Raw genomic sequence first — 17312 nt, 5'->3', positions numbered from 1 at the left:
TTACCAAGTTATACAGGGTGAAAGATTTCGTCTGAGTTTCAGAATCGCATGAAAAGAGAGCTTAACAGATTTTGTCTAAATGGAATTAATAGAGAATGCATTTATTCAAATGATAATCAATATTATAATTATTATTCAACGAAAAACCCAAATAAATGCAGAAGTCTTCGGGGTGATATACAGCATTTATTTGGGTTTTTCGTTAAATAATAATTATAAGATTTTGTCTATTTTTCATGCATTTTGTATGTAATTAATGGTTATTTTGATGAGTGATAGTAGCTTAACCTAGATTTTGATTTGGACTGTAGTATAAATTTGAAAAGGGACAGTTTTGGGCATAAGCCTGTTGTGCCTCCTCATATAACTGTAAAAATAACTGTATGACTGAGAAAATGAATAGATAAATATAATCTATAAATTCAATCTTTCGTTAGAAATTTTCTATGCTTTCACACTCCAGAGCGAAGCTCGGTCCCCCGATATTGAATGTTTCATCGACATGAATGTTTCATCGACATGAATGTTTCATCGACATGAATGTTTCATCGACATGAATGTTTCATCGACATGAATGTTTCATCGACATGAATGTCATTACCTCGTCTGAGTTGTCGCGACAGTCAGGCGTTCCGTCACATTGCCAGCTGAGTGGCAGGCAATGGTGGAAAGGCTTGCCGCAAGTGAAGGTGCCTGGGGGGCAGGTTTCCTGGCCGGGGGCGTGGCCAGGTCCCGAGGGGGGCCGACTACACGCCTCTTCGTCCGAACCGTCGTGACAGTCATTATCACCATCGCACAGCCATCTACAAATCAAATCAAACAAAATTCGATTTAAGAATAATAATAGTTTTATTTATTCAATGCTATCGGAAACGTCAATTTGTTAATAGACTTATTATAATGTACATAATATAAATGTAAAATCACTTCACTTATATGGGCTTCTTTACTGTATTCAAATTAATAAAAACATATAAAACCCTTTTTAAAAATGGTACTACAACTTTTTGAAAAGGGTGGTACCCTTTAAAAACGTGTGGTACCCCTTTTAAAAAAGGCACTACAAGTTGTATACTACTGTTTTATAATATACAGAGTGTTCTGAAAAGATGCCCATAAGTCAGGGTGTGATTCCACAGTTCTAATTAACATAGGTCCGAAAATGCGTAGTTACCAAGTTATACAGGGTGAAAGATTTCGTCTGAGTTTCAGAATCGCATGAAAAGAGAGCTTAACAGATTTTGTCTAAATGGAATTAAATAGAGAATGCATTTATTCAAATGATAATCAATATTATAATTATTATTCAACGAAAAACCCAAATAAATGCAGAAGTCTTCGGGGTGATATACAGCATTTATTTGGGTTTTTCGTTAAATAATAATTATAAGATTTTGTCTATTTTTCATGCATTTTGTATGTAATTAATGGTTATTTTTTAAGGGTTCCATTTGTCTATTATAGACTTATTTTACATCTTTCTCTTCGAAATTAAATTTTCTACAAGTTCTGTAAAAAATATGTTGTGTTTATTGTACATTTAACATAGTAAAACTGCTTCAAACCTCAAAGTTTCCTACCTTCTTTAAAGAACCTACCTACCACGTTTCGCTTATTTCGTCACATGACTTATAAATTACTGTATCTACAGGTCTGGAGATGGTATTCTACAAGTTCTGTAATAGTTATTTGTGCAACTAGTGCGCAAAGTGACAGTTTGCTGCACCGAAAGAAACGTTTACGCCCGAGCCGTAGGCGAGGGCGGAATGGTTTCTTGAGTGCAGCAGAGGAACTTTGCGCACGTATTTCACATTTTGTTTTTCCTACAGTTACCACTGAATATGAAAAGTGGGTAATTATGGGTAAAATTGCCTGAAATGCATAAAATGTTTATCTGTGTAATTTTATTATTGATAAAAACCTTAATCCTAAAATCCTAAAGTCCTCGTTGTCCTTGGTTATAATATATAATGAATAATAATTAGCGCGTTGTGCTTGGTTGCACCTCTGCTCACTATAGCAGCCACAGCAGTCACTGTTACCAACTTCATTTTGATTTTGCTGCACTGTTGCTCCATATAACCTACTAAGTATTTTGCGTTACCATGTTGCAAATCTGGAGTGCAGAAAAATTTTTGCCGCACTAGAGCGGAAAAGTGATTCTTTGCGTTCTGTAATCAGTGCAGCAATGGCCACTTTTCAACGAAACTGTAGGAAAAAAATATGTTGTGTTTATTGTACATTTAGCATAGTAAAACTGCTTCAAACCTTGAATTTCCTACCTTCCTTAAAGAAACTACCAACCAAGTTTCGCTTATTTCGTCACATAACTTAAAAATTACTGTAGCTACAGGTCTGGAAACGGTTTTATTTGATTTTTCAGTTAATTTTACATAAAGTACGCTAAATAGTACATCTTAATTAACAGCCAACAAATACCCGTAGGGCTTCCTTTCAGCATGGAAACTGCAATTCAGACGGAATCTGTCACCCTTTATAACTTGGTAACCAAGCATTTTCGGACCTATGTTAATTAAAACTTTTTTCTTCTTTTGATGTGAGGAATCACATCCTGACTTATGTGCAACTTTTTCAGACCACTCTGTATATGTATGTATTTAATAAGTGTCCTTGAAACCGGGCCTTAAACTTTTTCTAACAATGATTAACTGTTTCTATTAATGTAATTTTTCCAAAATAGACAAACTCAATGAGTAGTTTTCTGTCATTAATTTGAAGAATTGCTTGCAACTAAGTTGTTCTAGTGTGCCAGTGGTGTGATTTCTAGTAGAATTCTACCAGCTGTTAACAACTTGGGGCCGGTTTCCGAGCTCGGGATTTGGCTAAGATGTAGACTTTAAACAGCTGGAGTCAGAAAATTGAATTTCCAAAACGGGGCGCAGTCGTAGTCATTGTCAAAGCTACGTTTAAATCAAATTTCGGAAAAATAGAAAATTGAACACAACATAAAATAAAGTGAATTCAGCTATTTTGAATTATTTAGGAATGTTTAATTTTGTCAAGGAAAGACGTTTACAGTTATAGAAAAGAGAAAATAAAAATCTGGTGTGATACACTCACACAACTTTCCTTGCTCATTGAACTGTAAGCCCCGTTCTTAAACGAGAATAATTTAGGGGAATAACATAATGACGATTGGCGGCAACATATTTGAAACTACGATCAGACTTCTGTATTTATGTGTATATATAATTGTTTTCAGAGTACTTTTTCGTTTGTGTAAATTGTGAAATTCGATGATTTTTTTAAAAGTCGTCAAAACAGCTGTTCTACAGATGAAATATCTCGACTATGTGTTCTTCTATTAGTTTCCCAGAAAGGAGACTCATGCCAGTTGATAGAGCTGATAAATAACTATACAGGGAATGAATTTGAAAAAAATCGGTCAAGTCATTTTTGAGTAAATCGTGAAAAACATGGTTTTTTAGTAATTATCCGCCATTTTTCTCAAGAATATTACGGAGCTCCTGCAATTTTCCCAGGAATGAGACTCATGTCAGTTGATAGAGCTCATAAATAGCTATCCATGGTATAAATTTGAAGAAAATCGTTAGAGCCGTTTTCGAGAAAACCTTGAAAAACATGTTTTTTTAGTGATTATCCGCCATTATTCTCAAGAATATTACGGAGCTCCTGCAATTTTCCCAGGAATGAGACTCATGTCAGTTAATAGGGCTTATAAATAGCTATCCATGGTATAAATTTGAAGAGAATCGTTAGAGCCGTTTACGAAACATGAAACCGTGAAAAACATGGTTTTTTAGTAATTATCCGCCATTTTGAATTCAATTTTATTGAATTTCTTATTGTCAGATCCTCATGGTATAAGGACCTTAAGTTTAAAATTTCAAGTCAATCGGTTGATTAGGAATGGAGTTATCGTGTTCACAGACACACACACACAGACCAACACCAAAAAATCATGTTTTTGGACTCGGGGGACCTTGAAACGTATAGAAAACTTGAAATCGGGATACCTTAATTTTTTTGGAAAGCAATACTTTCCTTACCTATGGTAATAGGGCAAGGAAAGTAAAAACGGCGGCGACTACTGTCATAAACACTGCGACTACGCCCCGTTCTTGAAAGTCAATGGGCCATATGAATAAAGTTGAGCATTTGCTTATACTTCTAAAATATGGAGCATTTGCTTCATTTTCTATGAATAAACGTGAGCAAAACCTTTTGCTCATGCTCATCAAATAAATAGTTTGAGAATTTGCTCAAAATTAAAAGCTTTTGCTCAAAATTGTATGGATAAACAAGAGCATTTGCACAACTTTTGAAGCAAATGCTTCAAAAAAGGTGAGTCTAGTCTAGAGCAGCTTATCACCTTTTGCTCATAGTAAAATGGTTCAACTAATCCGTATGAGGAAGAGGAAAGTATACCAGATACGATCACAACCAATAGTTGAGAACTATAAAACTCTTTTTAGATTCAACCATGATATATATTACCATTATCCCTACAAAAGAATAAATACAAAAGATACCTGTTATAAAGATAGCCATCACAAAATAGGAAATAGGCATTTAAGAAGATGAGAGTGTAGGCGATTATAAGAAGGCTATTATAAGAAATAAGAATATGCTGAAGATTATTATAGAGATGACATTTTTTCACGCTATTATTTCAAAATTCTAAACTCAACTAACCTAAAACTCTATTCATAAATAGAAAACAGAGCAGACGACGCAAACACAAGCGGTGCACCCTACTTGCATATCTAGCGCTTCCGTGAGCTATAAAAGCAAAGTAAGGCTACAAAAGCGAATCAGCTGATGAAATATCTTTAAAATACGTGAGCATTTGCTCCAGAGTTCAGGAGCATAAGGTAAGAGTATAAGGTAAAGCTTATTCATATAAAAATGAGCAAATGCTTTTGCTTCTACCTTTTGCTCATGAGCAAAACCTTATGCTCCATGCTCTTGCTCATGAGCATTTGCTCTGGTTTTATTCATATGGGCCATTGTTCTGACTCCAGCTGTTTAAAGTCTAGAACTTAGCTAAATCCTGAGCTCGGAAACCGGCTCTTAGTTGCTCCAGTGTGAACAAGCCCTCATGTGTATCTGAATACACTCCACACATGTGAGTATAGGACAATCAGTAGGCCTACAAGAATGGTGACAGTTTGACTGACCTCTTTGAGACACATCGCTTGTTGCGACACTGAAACTGTTCGCTGGTACACAGAGTGTAGGTGCAGTTGCGCTCATCTGAGCCGTCAGGGCAGTCCACGTCCACGTCACACCTCCAGGCGCGCGGCACGCAGTGGCCCGACCCGCATCTGAACTGGTCAGGTTGGCATGTTTTCACTGAGCACATCGCCTACAACAAACAGTGTAAAATTAGCAAGAATTATTATATCAGAGGTTATCCATGACATCTGATTGATGCTCTCAAAACCTTATAACGCGATACAAAAATAATTATAAATCCAGGTAATAAAAGACTAGAAGAGATTACTATAAATCAAGGAGTAAGACAAGGGTGCAGTCTATCACCCACTTTATTTAAGGCTGTGCAAAAGCTAAAATTAAACTTTCTACTGATGATATTTGTCAAAGTTTCTCGATATGTATATCATCAAGCTATCAAAATGGAAATGTTTTCTCAGGAAAACATTATTTCCGATATTTATGTTAAGGAGAATTTGGAGAAGTTTGTGGAGCAGGGGGGTAGTTCATAGCCATAACACTAGAAATAGGGGTAATTTGACTACTTATCGGTATACCTATTCTAGTACACAACAAAATTTCTATTTTTATCAATAAAATTTTTTAATTCACTTCCTGAAGATCTTAGAAATATGGAGAATGGAACTTTTAAAATTCATATTAAACGTTTCTTAGCAGCTAACCCTTTAAACAAGATTGACGATTTTTATACATTAGCTAGGAATATTCGGTTATAAGTTGAAAATCAGGTGACATATTATCATAGGGTACTGATAATGTAACTTAATGATGTAATATATTTTTATTTTGTATCATGTTGTATATATTTGACACTTGTATTGTATCAGATATTGCTGCAATAAAGATTCTATTCTATTCAATATTACTTTTTGAGATATGAGCGCCTAAAGTTTTAATTTTTGATACAGAACATTTCAAATTTGGTAAGAGTTCAATCCATGAGATTTTGAGGATAAATTATTCACGGTATTGCTGATTGAATAAAACAAAAATCTTTTGAAAATATGGATTTTTAAGAAAGTTATTCAATTGCCAAAAAATAACTCAACTAAAAGTTATTTTTGGTAATTTTTAGTAAATTGAATAACTTTATCAGAAATTGATATTTTCAGAAATTTTTTGTTTTTTTAATCAAAATTACCTTGAAGAATTCATCCTCTAAATCTCGTGGATTTATCTCTTACCGAATTTGAAATGTTCTGTCCCAAAAATTTAAACTTTGAGCGCTCATATCTCGATAAGTAATGATTGGAAATAGTTATTTGTGCAACTAGTGCGCAAAGTGACAGTTTGCTGCACCGAAAGAAACGTTAAAGGCGAGGGCGGAATGGTTTGTTGAGTGCAGCAGAGGAACTTTGCGCACGTATTTCACATTAAGTTTTTCCTACAGTTACCATTGAATATGAAAAGTGGGTAATTATGGGTAAAATTGCCTGAAATGAATCAAATGTTTTTCTGTGTAATTTTATTTTTAACAAAAACCTTAATTTATTGTCAAATTGAATAATAATGTATGTGTGTTTGAATGGCGGGGGGGGGGCGGAAACTTATCGGTTCCAAGTACAAATTGGATATTGATAAGAAAATGAGTAAATTCTAATCAATATGTGGCAGCATCAACATAATGCTGTCATCCACCGCCTCAATATTCCTATAAAGTGCACCACACTATACCACAGTTACCAACTTCATTTTGATTTTGCTGCACTGGTGCTCCATTTAACCTACTAACTATTTTGCGTTGCCATGTTGCAAATCTGGAGTACGCAAAGTACTCACTTTGCGCACTAGTGCGGAAAAGTGATTCTTTGCGGCCTGCAATCAGTGCACAAATGGTCACTTTTCAAGGTATCTGTAGGAAAAGAATATTTCCCAGAGAAAGCTATTCCATTTTGATAGCTTGATCATATACAAATCGAGAAACTTTGAAAAATATCACCAGTAGAAAGTTTAGTTTTAGCCTTTGCACAGCCTTACATTGGCACATTTTCAGAGAATGGAAATGCAAAGTAGATTTGGGTATTAAATTATATGATTTACATTTACCTCAATGCACTTTTGTTCGCGGATGACCTGTGGATGATAGAGAAAAATGAAGACAGTCTACAAAAGTCAGTTCATATCCTGAAGGAAATATGCAAGGCTTATGATTTTAGAATTTCTCAGGGGAAGCCAAAAATTATGGCATTCACCAGTAAATACTTCCCGACAAGATCAAAAAAGTTATTGACAAGATTGTATTGGAGCAAGTGTTACAATACTGCTAGCTTGGTTGTGATATCGGTTTCAAGGACTAATTGGATATTGATAAGAAAATAAGTAAATTCCAATCAATATGTGGCAACATCAGCAGAAACCTAAACAAGAAAGCGAGGAAAGAGACACGCATGAAGTTCTACTGAGTGATGGCTGCCCCTGTTCTTCTATATGGAAGTGAATCATGGGTCACAACAAAACGTCTAGAGAGCAGGGTGCAGGCTGCAGAAATGAGATTCCTCCGCAGGACTAAGGGCTGTGACCGCCGGGACCACATAAGAAACGAGGATATACGACAAGAACTGGATGCCTTCAACATGAACGAGAAGGTAATATCTTATCGCAACCAATGGAGAGAGCATATCAACAGAATGCCAGCAGAAAGGATTCCCTTGAAGATTCTGAACTACCAACCGAAAGGGAAAAGAGATATAGGTAGGCTTGAAAAAGATGGAAATAGATTACAAAATATGTGATAACTGCTAAAAAAATTTAATTTCATTATAGATTTACTGTATAATGTGAAAAAAAATCTATTTTAATTTTAGATTTACAGTGTGCTGCAATAGATTTGATCTATACTATTGTGAGTCGGCAAGAGCCAAAACCTTGATGGAAAGAAGAAGAAGATTATGATATAACAAACTTTACTACCCAAAGATAGTAAATATTTTTACTAAGGTAGAATATTTAAAATATTCAAGGTAAAATATTCACCCTAAGTTAGTAATTATTTGTGGAGTAGAGTTAATTGAAGAGGAGGAGAATCTGTGAATAATGAAGAATCTATTTGTGTAGCGAGCATCCTTCAAGGAAGCTCTGTAGGGAGCTTCCTCTAACTAGGATCTCTGAAGCTGATGTTTTTCAAAGCCGTAACTAATGCCCCGCAAACCATACCTTGCTTTGTCTTTTTTTCACTTGAAATGGGACATGTTGTGACAAAATAATTTAGAAGGGTACTGAGATTTATATTTTTATTCATACATTGCCTATATGCCACGGAGGCATAGCTACGGGACGCGTACTGTTACAGTACAGTACTAGCCACTACATTATAATTTCTATTTATTTATTTATTTATTTTATTTTATTTATTTATTTTCATCCACTGACCACCTGATAAAGGGGTATAAGGATATGTCAATTTTTCATTAGTCAAACATAAAATGTTATCATCTACCTACGTAAACCTCCATTTTTGAGGTTTATAATAATTTCTATACTCCTCCACTGAGTAAGCGCAAATGGACAGCAACTCTTTTTTTAATAAAAATCTGAAAACCTTTCCAGAAGTATCTTTTATTGAATCGACCCGATGAATAAATAAATATTTATAATTACCTCATCGGATCCATCACCGCAATCATCATCGCCATCACACATCCACTTTTTGCTGATACACAGCTGGTTGGCGCATTTGAACTGAAACGCGGAACAGGTCTTGTCGACCGGGGGACACGTGCTATTCGGGTAGGGCACGACACGTGTGCCTTCGCACAGACACATGTTGCCCGACTGGACCAGGTCATCGGGACATAGACACGTGTGCTGTTTGCCCGGCAGGTTGAAGCACAGGTGCGAACAGTCGTGTTGGCCCAAGCAGGCAAAGTCGTCCGATTTGTAGTGGCCCACTCTGTAGTCGGAGCTTACAACCTGCCAAAACAAAGCGAAATGTTTATTAACTTATTTATTCATTGTCACAATACTCTATATTCTGTGTTACACTCATTTGATTCAGTTTCTATAACTAATAAATATTAAAATAATATAATGATTTTTTTTCTAGATTAATACTGATAATTACAGTATTCAGGCTACTTATTGCAATCTAAAAATATGGATTGAGAGTTCTATCTATTGATGAAATCTAAGCGCTTTATTGCAAGACTAGCAGGTAACCCGTCCTTCGCAAGGGACCAATTAAAAACTTGACAAACTGAAAACGTGACGTATTGAAATCTTCAAAATAGGCCTATAAACATCCTTGGTTAGTTAAGAATCTATATACAAAATTTCAAGTTGATCAGTTCAGTAGTTGAGACGTGATGATGCGTCATCCTTAAATTTCCTACCCCCTACATGTATAAGCCCATTCTTTTTCTCTATTCTATTAAAATATTATGTTATAGTTATTCTGATATGTTATAGTTAGCGAAATTCTTTGATTGAGTAAAGGATTTTCTCAATCAGCATTTTTTTGACTGCATGTATGAATAATTTTAAATTTTTGAGCTGTTTAAGAAGGCAGCTTATTCCAGATTAAAAGGAGTTTTTTCCAATGCTACAATTCTATGTATTGGGAATTCAATGATATTTTTATTTGGAGTATTACATTAATGTAAGAAAAACAAATTATAATAGAATAGTATAATAGAAAAGTATAAATAGAATTATTTAGCCTACTCCACTCCAACGATAAGTACGATTTCGTAAGAACGTTTTTTCCGTCCTTATAAATTCTACCAGATTGAATGCAATTTGACAGACACATGATCATGTGTTTCAAAAGTAAAATAAAAATATATAAATAAAAGTATGTGTTCAATGTAAAATAATTTATAAGGACCGCGAAAAATCGTACATCCAATGATCGATGTGTGTGTTACTAGACTTACTGGATCTCATTTTGTATTAATTTATTCATTAATTCAATTACAAATTATAATATAGAAATGACCGGGCAAAATTAATAGGCCTAGCCAATGACTGTTCTACTCCCAAATTTATCATGGATAGTAAACTTTTTTCAAGAAAGGTAACATTTTCACATTCAAGAATTATTTTAACATGCACTTCGGTGGCCCACCTATTTTTCGCTGAATTGAATTACTGGATCAAACTTTGAATTGCTAGATCTAATTTTGAATTACTGGATCTAATTTTGTATTACTGTGGCATAAACTTTGGTGACCCATTCTCAATCACTGGATGTAATTTAGCATCATTGTGACTTGAACCTCGGTGACCCACCTTCATGTCCATAAGTCCCTGAGGATCCATAGCCACTTGTTGTATTCCCACTCCGTGATCCTTGTCGGCGACAAAAATTGACGCCATCTTCCAATCATCCCAGTACATACTGCCCTTGAAAACGGCCACTGCAAAAGGGTGTGCCACTCTCGTGTCCTTGGACAACACCTGTCACAACAAATTACACAATTTCTAAATAAAAAATAGACATCAATAGGATGAAATTGAATAGAATAAAATAGTAGTTAATGAAACTGTTATGGTTTGAAGCTAGGTGACCCCCAGAAAGTATTTTCACATCAAATCATAATATTAGCTCCCATACAGGTTAGGGAAAGTAAATTAGTTTACTCAAAAAAAAATCAGATACAAACTATACCTGAATAAAAAAAATTGACACATTGACAAAATATAAGGCCGGGCGTACACCGGTTAGTCGAGACAGGACTAGTCACGTTTAGTCATAATACTTTTGTGTAATTGAGAAGTTGATATTGTGGTAATTATTCATATTAAATAAAAATACTAAGAACTATACTAAGGTCAATTTCGTAGTATTTTTATTCAATTAGTCACAATACTTAACATTGCTGCTTATGAAGACATGTCTAATTACAATGAATAATCAGTGTGAGTTTCATCACAAACAACTATTGTGACTGAACGTGTCTGATCATGTCTTGTCTTGTCTTGTCTTGTCTTGACTAACTGGTGTGCGCTACTGGTGTACCAGTTATTCAAGACAAGACAAGACACGTTTAGTCACAATACTTCACATTGTTGCTTATGAAGACATGTCTAATTGCAATGACTAATCGGTGTGTGTTACTTCATAAGCAACTATGTGAAGTATTGTGACTAATCGTGACTAGTCTTGTCTTGACTAAATGGTGTGTGCCCACCCATAGTGTTGTGGGAAAGTCTCAACTTGTTTGATTCAGGGTTTGGCATAACTTGAATTGCTGAAGTAGCATTTACAATAGTTTGTAAATGTTTGCACTGAAAATTGGAGAAGTGAATGAAACATAATATAAACTAACATGAATTAACTTTTTTACATTGTTTTTATTAATATAACCTAACCTACTAAGAAAAGAAATGAAAAAAATGCATTCACTTAATAATGGCATCATGGCCAAAACTGTCGTGAGTAAACAATTCAAAGCAAAGACCTTAAAGATGCATAGACTCACATGCAGCGCTAGTGTCGTACTTGGAATTGAAATCGGCCATTGAGGGGGCAACATATAAGATTATTACATACAAATGCCTTTGTAATCTATAATATTACAAATATATAGATATAATATCTCGTGCTAAAATACCCCAATAGCGGCCTTCAATTTCAAGTAAGAGCTATCATTGGGAAGGCATAGGCATTGTGGGTCTATCTCTTTAAGGTCTTTGATTCAAAGAAAGGGTAGCCTACTTAGATTTCTACTTTTTATTTCTATCAAGAGTAGTTCTAACAAAAAAGACAACCTAACCTACCTTTTGAAGAGTGTCACCACCTAGATCAAAATAGAAATATTACGAGTGTGAGATACCTTCACAATCAAAATCGTATAAAAACGATTTTAATCTGAATCAGGCGAGCTAGATGCAGTATTAACTAAAGTAATATCCAAGGGTATTTGCAAGTGTACACGTGTGATCACGCATAAGTCGAGAAACAAAATCTGGAAAGTGTCATTGAAACACGTTGTGACTTGTCTGTACCTACTCACACTGAACGCAACCAGTAAGTGCAAGCATTCAGTGTGAGTGTTCCTATCGCTCTCTCCACATTTTGTTTCTCATCTGCAGACTTGGTCATGCACTTGCACATACGTGTATCCAATTTTATCACATTGTTATTCATCTGGACATTTCCATAATTGAATATAAATATTTCATGATATTGTAGATCTTTTAGAATAGTATCTTTTCAATTATTGTATTGTGTGTTTGAAATTTGCTGTATATTGTGACGAAGGTAATGCTTCTGAAGACCTCAGAAGCGGTTGCAATGAAACTTATTCTATTCTATTCAAACCCTTACTCACCTTGAAGAAATGCTTGCCATCCAAATCGGCGCTTCCAATATAGTCGTCTCTAGCATCCACCCAGTAGATCCGCTGCGCATGGAAGTCTATGGTGACACCATTCGGCCAAATAACGTCCGGATAAGAGAACAGCTGTTTCACATGACTGCCGTCTGTGTTGGCGCGGCTCAAACTCGGATGGCCAATCGCCCAATCCGTCCAGAACAGGTAACCTGTTGCCAAAAAAATTCAAGAAAAAATATTCTATTTCAGCAAAAAATCTGTTTTTCCAACAAAAAAACTGTTAATGCAGCAGAAAAATCTGTTTTTACAGCAAAAATTCTCAATTCTCTCAATCACAATCAAATGTTTTTGGTAGAGAGTTAGTGAGAAGGATATTTTGAATATTCTCTCCGAAGAACATTGATATGTCCAAAGCTCCGCCAATTTATGTAGATGCATAACAATATTATCTATAGTTATTCCAAATTGCTTTTTCATAATATCATATACAGTTCAATCTTAGTCTATATTATGTAAATTCATCTATAATTGCTGTATTGTAAGCTATTAAGGTGCGTACAGATTTACGCGCCGCGAACATGAGCAATTCAGTTTTAATCAGCTGATGCCAAGCTTTTTATATCTGTATCTCACCGTTTCTATAAAAATACAGATATAATCAGCTGATTAAAAGTGAATTGCTCATTTTCGCGGCGCGTATATTTGTACGCACCTTTACATATAAGTGTATAAGCCAGTATATATTGTAATCTACACGAATAAAGTACTTCACCAATCAATCACGATATCACATATACACAAACTCTATGCCTCAGTTGCACAAAAGCCTGTTGAATTTTAGCCGTATTCAAAAGTCATGAGAACCATTCAAAAAACCTTCTTTTTAGAATAACCATCTCTGATTGGTTCCTGTGGAATTTAATCATAATTAAAATTCAACAGGCTTCCGTGCAACTTAGCCTGTGTCTCACAAAAGCCGGTTAAATTTAAACCGTGATTAAATGCCACTAGAAACAGCCCGGGGGGGCTCACCAGTGAAATGTACCTGGCAATGCCCATATATTTGTCAAAATATTCAATAAAGGATTCCTATTCATTACCTTTCATTGGATGCACCGCAATTCCTCTAGGTTTCTTCAGCTCCTTGGGTCCCAGGATCTTCCTCCTCATACGTCCCGCGTTGCTGATATCCGTCCTAATCACCTCAATCCTGGCGCGAATTCCGTCCACAAAGTACAACATGTTTGTGAGCCAGTCAAACGACATTCCCTCCACTGACGACAAGCCATACTCAACGAGCGTCTCAACTGGTTTCTCGCCTTTGAAAAGAATAAAAAAGAATTAGTTATTTGTGCAACTAGTGCGCAAAGTGACAGTTTGCTGCATCGAAAGAAACGTTTACGCCCGAGCCGTAGGCGAGGGCGGAATGGTTTCTTGAGTGCAGCAAACGAACTTTGCGCACGTATTTCACATTAAATTTTTCCTACAGTTACCATTGAATATGAAAAGTGGGTAATTATGGGTAAATTTGCCTGAATAATGTATGTGTGTTTGAATGGCGGGGGGCAGCTGTGGTGGCACTGTGCTGTCGTTGTCCTCCATTATAATATCTACTTAATAATTAGCGCGTTGTGCTTCGTTGCACCTCTGCTCACTATAGCAGCCACAGCAGTCACTGTTACCAACTTAATTTTGATTTTGCTGCACTGGTGCTCCATATAACCTACTAACTATTTTGCGTTGTCATGCTGCAAATCTGGAGTACGCAAAGTACTCACTTTGCGCACTAGTGCGGAAAAGTGATTCTTTGCAGCCTGCAATCAGTGCACAAATGGTCACTTTTCAGGGTATCTGTAGGAAAAGGATATTTTCTCTTTATTCAACACAGCAAATCAAAACATTATACAGTTGAGTATCGTCATTAAAACTAATATTGATACAGATTATAAATGTGAAGACAACAAAATATGTGATGTCAATGGGATTGAGAACGGTCTGGAATTGAAATTCGGCACCGTGGTGTCGTAATGGATCAGCATCCGTCCATCCGTAATGGTCCATCCGTTGTGCACTTCAATAGGTCATCACAGGGGTTGATGCACTTATTGTTTATATTTCAAGTGTGAAAAACATTTGTTACAACTTGTTACGCGATCTAGAAAACGTGTTTACCTATTTGTTAAGTTGCGTTCAGTGTTGATGCTGAAAATAGTATAATAGGTTATATGCTTATCGTATTAAAATTTCTTTATTGTTCTTGTTTAAATGAAAAATGAATTGATTTAATGCCCTTGCACAGTATTTGCTTTAATATTGAATTGTGGGTTGGGATGGTGCTTAAATACAAATGTTTCAATACCGGTAAAGACAATAAAGAACACACTATTGAAAATCATACTAGAAAAGAATAGACCCAACAAAATCTGTTTTTCTAGGATTCTCGATAGTTTTTTCTAGGATTCTCGATGGTTTTTCTAGGATTCGTATGGAATTTTTGCCCATACGACAGTTATATTTGAAGAATATCATATTATATTATAAGAAGTTTTCAATTTTCCTATTCATAAATAAGTAACTGTGCCCCGGTTAGCAACTACGGCCAGTAAGCTTCCTCTACATAGCACCATCATTTCTCAATAATATTCCCAGTTATGTACGAGATTTAATTCTTTTGGTTTGTACTTGAACAAATATCTGGTTGATAGAATGGCTGGGATATGGCAGAGCGATTTTGGAGTTCAATAGGATAAAATAATATGAAGTAAAGTTATAGTTAAAATTATGGTCGACTTCTTCAAGTTCATTCTTATTAGATACACACATTGGATAGAATTAATAATCATAATAGATAATATGTTTTTTTTGTCTAATGAAAACTAAGGCTAGGCACACACCAGTTAGTCAAGACAACACTAGTCACAATACTTCACATAGTTGCTTATGAAGACATGTCTAATTGCAATGAGTAATCAGTGTGTGTTGCTTCTTAAGCTGCGTACACATATACGCTCATCCAACCCGCACCGAGCACGCTCCTTCCTCGTACCGCCCTCGTTCCTCCATCGAACTACAGTCGCGCCGCCCACGCACCCATCATGAACGTTACGGAAGATGTTAGATCTTCTCGCGTTCCCCGGTCGAACCATTGTTGCTCCCCGGTCGATCATCAATCGCTCTGCTGGAGTGATGTTCGGTTGCGGAGCAGAGCGAAAGTCTGTACGCACCTATAGAGCGACTATGTGAAGTAGTGTTGTCTTGACTAACTGGTGTGTGCCTACCCTAATGATTTTTTGCATTCTTTCTATGTAATTCTTAAAACCATTCTAGGGCTTGACTCTTGTATTGAAACTCATTATATTATTCTAATATGATAACTTATTAATAAATTTTTAATGTTTATTATGTTTTCATCTTCATGTTCACTGATTTTTAGTTTTTGCTATTAGCTAGTCGAAGTTTGCATGGCTATCCTTTCCCGAGCTCGAGCTTGCTCTTTTGGGAAGTAATTTGGCAAGTAATATGCCCGGTTCCTCAAAAGACAGTTAAATTTTAACCGTGATTAATTTCACGACAACCAATCAGATAAGGTATTTTTGATAATACGGCTTCTCTGATTGGTTCTAGTGTTTTTTTTGTACAATTATTCCATTATCACAGTGTACGAGTATATTGCATAGTTTATTTATTTGTAACTTTTAAGGAGTAAATAAACGAAATTTAAAAAAAAATAAATAATTCAATACCATATGACACATGTGAAAAATGAGGCAAATACACCATTATTGAAACTGTTGAGGGTAGCCGACTAATTTCACCACTAATTTTACCTTTGAGACACTGCCGCTGGATCGAACTGTTGCTGATATCGGCCCAGTAAACGCAGTCATTCTCCACGTCGAATTCGATCGCTACAACGTTCTTCATCCTAGGCAAGGGAAGCGGTTCCGCTCTCAAATTGCTCAGATCGTAGCGAACGATGCGTGTTTTCTGCGCTACCAGAAGGAAATCTTTCACCTCGCTGTAGGGACACGGGATCAGGTCGGGCAGAAAGTCTTCTTCACCTCCTAAGAAAGAACGAAATAAGAATGTATGTGAAATAATCAGTTGGGAATAGTCAAAAATCAGAGAGAAAGAAATCAGATAGAAAAATCAGCCTACTATAAAAACTTGATACCGTGAAACTTGAAGTAGGGTACTCAATGGGCCCGTTCTGTGTTCATGGAATGTGGTAAATTGTCCGATTCACAATTTACCAGATAAAAAGATCCGCATTCCATGGGAAGAGTTTTGACAGATTCTGTACCAGAAACCAGTTCCAGTTCCAAGTTCCTGCCCCACAGTCAAAGCGTGGTAAATTGTCACAAAGCCTGGTACAGTTCCAACTATCTGAGCTCTCATTGGTCGATTATTGTGGTCTGCTTGCTTCTCTGCGCATGCGCTGATAGTTTACAATAGCATAGGCATAGAATACATAACCAACAATATGATGTTTGATAAACATTCATTAAATGAATTTTTCTCTACAGAAAATTTGAGAGTGATGGAATAGAAGAAATGCACATTTTTCTAGACGGTAAGTTTGTAAAACATCCTTTTTTCATTCACGCAGCTAGTAAACGACACATTTTGGTGTTAATCAACTTTATAAGTGCGCGCCAAAAGCTTGAACCAACGATTTTGAAATGACGATCCATGGGAACATTTTGCACTAGTCACGTGATGGAACAATTTACGATTGGAACTGGAACAATTTACTGTACACAGAAAGTACACAATCCTCATTTCTTCCAGCATCTCAAGGTCTGGTCAAAATAGGTA

At 35.8% G+C, this 17312-nt stretch overlaps 1 protein-coding gene across 1 annotated transcript in view; it reads right to left on the bottom strand.

Moving 5' to 3' along the window:
• The window catches only part of LOC111057872 (sortilin-related receptor-like), a 160793-nt gene that overhangs the window by 55255 nt on the left and 88226 nt on the right, over positions 1-17312 (bottom strand). The window contains exons 12-18 of the mRNA XM_039437313.1: positions 16322-16558; positions 13595-13813; positions 12492-12703; positions 10447-10614; positions 8818-9129; positions 5163-5350; positions 588-803 (exon numbers count right to left, since the gene is read on the bottom strand). Coding sequence (XP_039293247.1) covers positions 588-803; positions 5163-5350; positions 8818-9129; positions 10447-10614; positions 12492-12703; positions 13595-13813; positions 16322-16558 — 1552 coding nt within the window. The remainder of the gene's footprint in view (positions 1-587; positions 804-5162; positions 5351-8817; positions 9130-10446; positions 10615-12491; positions 12704-13594; positions 13814-16321; positions 16559-17312) is intronic.

The sequence above is a fragment of the Nilaparvata lugens genome, chromosome 11 (genome assembly GCF_014356525.2).
Source record: "Nilaparvata lugens isolate BPH chromosome 11, ASM1435652v1, whole genome shotgun sequence".
Lineage (NCBI taxonomy): Eukaryota > Metazoa > Arthropoda > Insecta > Hemiptera > Delphacidae > Nilaparvata > Nilaparvata lugens.
The sequence above is the reverse complement of the archived record's forward strand: the minus strand, read 5'-3'. Positions and strand labels throughout refer to the sequence as shown.